The 6,247-nt window shown below is 37.1% G+C and overlaps 1 protein-coding gene across 1 annotated transcript; it reads right to left on the bottom strand.

The window, feature by feature from the left end:
- Nucleotides 1-672: 672 nt before the first annotated feature.
- LOC134295489 (uncharacterized) lies at nucleotides 673-4,927 on the bottom strand. Its single transcript, XM_062968231.1, has 2 exons — nucleotides 1,132-4,927; nucleotides 673-905 (listed from the first exon to the last, which is right to left on the bottom strand). Exon 1 carries the CDS (start codon nucleotides 3,582-3,584, stop codon nucleotides 1,488-1,490), a length of 2,097 nt encoding a protein of 698 aa, XP_062824301.1. The 5' UTR covers nucleotides 3,585-4,927; the 3' UTR covers nucleotides 673-905; nucleotides 1,132-1,487.
- Nucleotides 4,928-6,247: the final 1,320 nt, after the last annotated feature.

Below are 6,247 nucleotides of genomic sequence, written 5' to 3'. Positions count from 1 at the left end.
TTATCTTTTGAACATTTACTTTTGCCCCTTTTTGCTCCTAAAGGCAAAAACTGCCTGGCCCTTGTGTTTTACGGGCATTTTTGAGTTCTGTAATCTAATAAACTCTGTTACTTTGAATCTTGTGGCGTTCTGTCCTTGACAGTGTGATTCCAAATCAATGGGACTAAAGTAGGTGATGCACAAGCTTTTGTTTGATTGTTCTACAGATTTGTAATTAATTGAGTTATAATTGGTTTTATTTCTTTATCCAATTGTTACAATCCCATCTGTTTGATCAACACATTTTTCACTTCCAAGAATGCATCATATGGTAATGGTCGAGCTAGTAGAGGGATATGGCAGCCACAAAAGTGGTCACCCCCAGATTTCAAACATTTTCTCCCCAGACTGACACAGAATCAAGTCGAGGCTGGTTTGAGTATCATAGGATAGCAGCATAACTAAATGAGAAGTGGGTGAGGTACAACAAATGTAAATTAATTGTTAAATTGAACATTGACCACCATTAAGGGCACTTCCAGACATAGTTAAAATCCTCATGGAAATGTGTTTAAATAACCTGCTTTTGCACAGGTTCCAACAGGAAGACTCCCTGGAGAGACTCAGTGTCTACTCAAACACAAATGACCTCCTATATATACAATTGAAAATGAATCAGTTCAGTAAATAATATATCTGGCAAATTAATATACTGTTTAAATTCACAGTAATATCGAACACCATCAAATGGATTGTCCCATATACATAGAAATGCAGTCGGCGTTAAATTCACAGTAATAACAAGCAGCCTCAAATGGATAGTCCAATATACATTGAAGTGCAATCGGCGTTGTATATTCTATTGCCGAGAAGAGTAAGTTCGCCACGACCGGTTTCGGCCCTGCATCAGGCCTTCCTCTGGTGGTCTGAAAATAGTTACGTACACTAACATAAGTAACAAAATATATCCATAAAACATCATCCATTGCCTAATACTAACATGGTTCCAAACTTAACACTTGTTCTCTTTAGAGATACATGTCATTTACATTATGAAATGTATATCAAAGACACCAATAGTTACATACACAAAATATAAGTAACTACCTATCCATTGAGTAATAACTATAAACAACATTACAATATACTTACATAGTTCCAAATTTAACACTTGTTCTCCTTAGAGATACCTGTTTTTTACAGTGGAATCTAGGTCAAAGGAACAAGGAGTGGCCATAAGCATTAAAGAGTTACAAACATCCAAACATTTGTTTTTAAACAAATTGTATATTTCTAAAACAGTATATACTCACGGGATACTCTGCTGTGTGTTAGGTTCTAATTGCGAGTATGAAAAGCATCAAGGGGTTGCCTCAATTTAAAGGGGAAGATGTTAAAGAAACAGAAAGGTTTATATGAAGATATAGAAGAAATACCACCAGATGGTGCTATGAGTACCCTTATTGTATTGGGTGTATTCAATTAGGGATTTATAGTATGCTAAGGTTCTATATATAACAACTGTATGAATTTTGTTCATTTAAGCCCTGTGGATGTTCTGTCCGTAATCTGAAAATCCAATATGTTTCCCTTTGCAAAAGTTTATTATTGAAGTCCATATGTTTGGATTGTGATACTACTTCTAGTATGTGGTATTTGAATGATTCAGGACTATGCTGTAGATCACAGAAATGTTTGTACAGTATGGATTCTCTGACATGATTTCGTATTTTGCTCCTGTGCTCTATAATTCTGCTCTTAATTTCTCGACGAGTCTGCCCCACATATGATAAATTACAATCACAAATTATCATGTAAATAACCCCTTTGGTTGTACAGGTGGCAAAATGGGGAAATTTAAATTCGAATGATAGATGTTGGTGTGTCAAGATTTTGGTCTCTATCAATTGGCTGCATACTGAACAATGATGGCAGCGATAGTTGCCCACCAGATTAGATTTTACAGTCCGGGGCCTATTGGTTATGTTTGAATGTACCAATATATCCCCAATATTCCTTGTTCTTTTATATGCTACCAAAGGGGGTCTATCACATCCAGGGATGTCTCTTATTAAGTTCCAGTACTTTTTAACAGTTTTGATGGCTAGATTGGACAAACTTGTAAGTGTGAGTGGCCATATCAATCTGTCTACTCCTGGTCTAATTTTGTCCTCTAGGAGTTTAGATCTAGGAATACTGGCAACCTTCGAGTAGGCTGATTGTATTATGGACTCTGGGTAACCTCGATTTCTGAACCTGCTTTTTGTCTCTTCCATTTCCTGATTGAAGTCCTGTAGGGTAGAGGAGTTGCGTTTAATCCTGAGCATCTGTGTAAAGGGTAAATTATTTTTTAATGCCCAATGATGGTAACTGTTGTAATGTAACAAGGAGTTTCTATCAGTGGTTTTTCGGTGGTTACTCACTTTCAATCGATCATTTTCCTTTGTAACCACGACATCTAGAAAAATCAAGGATGTAGAACTGATGTTTCCTGTAAATTTAATTTTGAGGTGAATTGTATTGATCCAGGATAATAACGTTACTGCCTCCTGATGTGAATTAACAATGATAAAGATATCATCAATAAATCTACAATATTTGATAATGCCGTCCGCTACAGGGTTCTTTGTATGATTCAAGATAGTTTCATTCTCCAAATTATCCATGAATAAATTGGCTATCGCTGGCGCGACAGGACTGCCCATGGCTACACCTTGTATTTGGAAATAGTATTTTTCATCAAACTTGAAGTAATTTTTTTCAAGAATAATATCAAGAAGATCCAACAAAAAAAAGGTGGGAGGGTGGTGATTAGGCCTCCTGTTCAAGGTTGATTCACATATATATCGTGCCTCCTCTAACGGAATATTGGTATACAGTGATATTACATCTACAGACATCAGGACTGCATCTGTTGGGATCACCAAGGATTCAATAATGTTAATAAAATGTTTTGTATCTCTAACATAGGAAGAAGTCTGTTTCACAAAAGGTTGTAAATAGTGGTCCACAAATTTAGCTAGTGGTTCTAAGACTGAGCCCGATCCGGATACAATAGGACGGCCAGGTACCGGTCTAATGTTTTTATGTATTTTGGGTAGAGTATATAGTACAGGGATTCTGGGCCATGGTGTATGTAGAAATTTATATACATCCTCTGATATATATCCAAGTGCCAGCCCTTCCAATGTCACCGTTCTTATAATTGACTGGATATGGTGTGTAGGGTCCCGTTCTATATTGAGATAATGTTCTCTTACAGATAATTGTCTATGGATCTCATCCATATAATCAGTGCGGTTCATTAATACTATGGCTCCACCTTTATCAGCTGGCTTCCAAACCAGATCTTTGTCATTAGCTAAATTGTGAAGGATGTGCCATTCCTTACTGGAAAAATTTGTACTGTATGATCTTTTTTGCTTTATAATTGTACAACATAATTCTTCAGATACTGTCTTCTCAAAAACTCTGAGGCCAATATGGTCAGTCGTAGGAAAAAAATTACTCCGTGGTTTGAAAGTGGAGGTAATAGGGTTTATTTTGGTTCCAAAATGATGTCTTAATCTAATGGTGCGAAATAACCTAGCTAATTCTATTCGCATCCTAAATGGATTATACTTAGGTTTAGGGACAAATGATAGACCTTTGTTGACAACCTCCCTCTCTTGAGGGGTTAGAACTCTTCTAGATAAATTCACGACTAGGTCTTCCGTTTGGCATTTGGAGCCTCTTGAAAAAAACGATTGGGTCTATTCCTAGTACGCCCCGTACGTCTGGGTACCCGAATGTTATCACTCCTAGTAGAGGCCATGCTACGTCCTGAACTGTCTGACATGGATTCTGTGTCTTCTTCAGAAGTATATTCACTAAACCTTACTTGTTTTTTAGAATATTGGCGTTTAGAGTATAGCCACTGGTAAACTCTGTTATTGTTGTAATCATTTTCATCCCGCTCAAACTTTTTAAGTTTGAAAGATCTAAGTTGTTGGGAAAATTCTTTAAGTTTACATGTGAGGGTGTCCAAATCAGTTTTAAACTGGTCCTCAGAGTTGAGTCTCTCCAATATAACCTGAGTTTGGGTTCTTACATTGGCAATTTCATCATTGGAGCGTGCAATAAGTAAGAGCATCAAATCCTGCGAGCACTTATTGAGAATTGCCACCCATTTTTGATTAAAGGATTCATCATCATGAAACATTCCTGGGGGTTTAAAAATCCGTAATCCCCTAGGAATTCTGTTAGCTCTGATATATTCTGCCAATGTTGAAGCATGTAAATCTAATCTAATCTCTCTACGTTTCAGTTTTTCATACTCCCTTATGCCTGTTGCCGTGTTGGGGTTACCAGAAGTAGATTCCCCAGATTCAAACAATGATCTGTCTTTGATTAAGGATTCCTTAAATTTATCATCAAAACTTAATCCTTGTTGCCACTCAGCCATGACAAAGCAAAGCTTTGGAAAGAACACTCTAAATGGGTTCCTGAGTCAACTCAAACACAAATGACCTCCTATATATACAATTGAAAATGAATCAGTTCAGTAAATAATATATCTGGCAAATTAATATACTGTTTAAATTCACAGTAATATCGAACACCATCAAATGGATTGTCCCATATACATAGAAATGCAGTCGGCGTTAAATTCACAGTAATAACAAGCAGCCTCAAATGGATAGTCCAATATACATTGAAGTGCAATCGGCGTTGTATATTCTATTGCCGAGAAGAGTAAGTTCGCCACGACCGGTTTCGGCCCTGCATCAGGCCTTCCTCTGGTGGTCTGAAAATAGTTACGTACACTAACATAAGTAACAAAATATATCCATAAAACATCATCCATTGCCTAATACTAACATGGTTCCAAACTTAACACTTGTTCTCTTTAGAGATACATGTCATTTACATTATGAAATGTATATCAAAGACACCAATAGTTACATACACAAAATATAAGTAAACAGGTATCTCTAAGGAGAACAAGTGTTAAATTTGGAACTATGTAAGTATATTGTAATGTTGTTTATAGTTATTACTCAATGGATAGGTAGTTACTTATATTTTGTGTATGTAACTATTGGTGTCTTTGATATACATTTCATAATGTAAATGACATGTATCTCTAAAGAGAACAAGTGTTAAGTTTGGAACCATGTTAGTATTAGGCAATGGATGATGTTTTATGGATATATTTTGTTACTTATGTTAGTGTACGTAACTATTTTCAGACCACCAGAGGAAGGCCTGATGCAGGGCCGAAACCGGTCGTGGCGAACTTACTCTTCTCGGCAATAGAATATACAACGCCGATTGCACTTCAATGTATATTGGACTATCCATTTGAGGCTGCTTGTTATTACTGTGAATTTAACGCCGACTGCATTTCTATGTATATGGGACAATCCATTTGATGGTGTTCGATATTACTGTGAATTTAAACAGTATATTAATTTGCCAGATATATTATTTACTGAACTGATTCATTTTCAATTGTATATATAGGAGGTCATTTGTGTTTGAGTTGACTCAGGAACCCATTTAGAGACTCAGTGTCTGCCAGCCCCTTTTGGGTAAGTTTTAGGGGTGAAATTGGGGTTTAGAGAGGAGGGGGTGGATGCTGTCTCACACATTTGGGCTCCAGAAGCCCAAACGTGCAAGATGGCTTTGCAGCTTGACCCCCAGTATTGCAGAAAGAAGTACTGGAATTCCATCCTCACAGGCCCAGATCATCAGACCTGGATCTTTCATTAAGGCCTGAATCTGATCAGGTATTTAATTAATGTGGAGTAAACTGGGAAATCCCGGTTTACTCCACATTAATTAGCTTTTACCAGGAGTGTTGCTTGGATACCTCCTGTAAAATCAAGACAGATCTTGGATTAAAGGCCTGTCTGGAACGGCTCAAAGAAGTAACTATGCATATAGACAGCAGATTCAAACCACTGATCTCAGTGACCAGTCTTTTCCTGCTCTTGGAGTCAAGGCCAAGGAGATGCTTGGGTTAACCACACCTCCATTGACTCAATGTATTTTTTGGCTGCTTCAAATAAAACAATGACTAGTGAATCCAGACAGAGGCCACAAAAAATGGCTGAAGAAATCAGAGATGCTTCCACTATCAAAGAGAGATTAGCTTTGAATGGGATTTGAGACACAAGTATCTCAAGAGTGAGTGTCAGTGACGGTATCAATTAGTACAATGGTTTGTGAGGATAATAAATTCCTTGTTGGTACAAGGGAAATTTTCATCCAGCCTTAAACAGGT

Source organism: Anolis carolinensis, chromosome 1, assembly GCF_035594765.1.
Source record: "Anolis carolinensis isolate JA03-04 chromosome 1, rAnoCar3.1.pri, whole genome shotgun sequence".
Lineage (NCBI taxonomy): Eukaryota > Metazoa > Chordata > Lepidosauria > Squamata > Dactyloidae > Anolis > Anolis carolinensis.
Note: the sequence above shows the minus strand (reverse complement) of the source record. Positions and strands in the feature narration are given on the sequence as shown.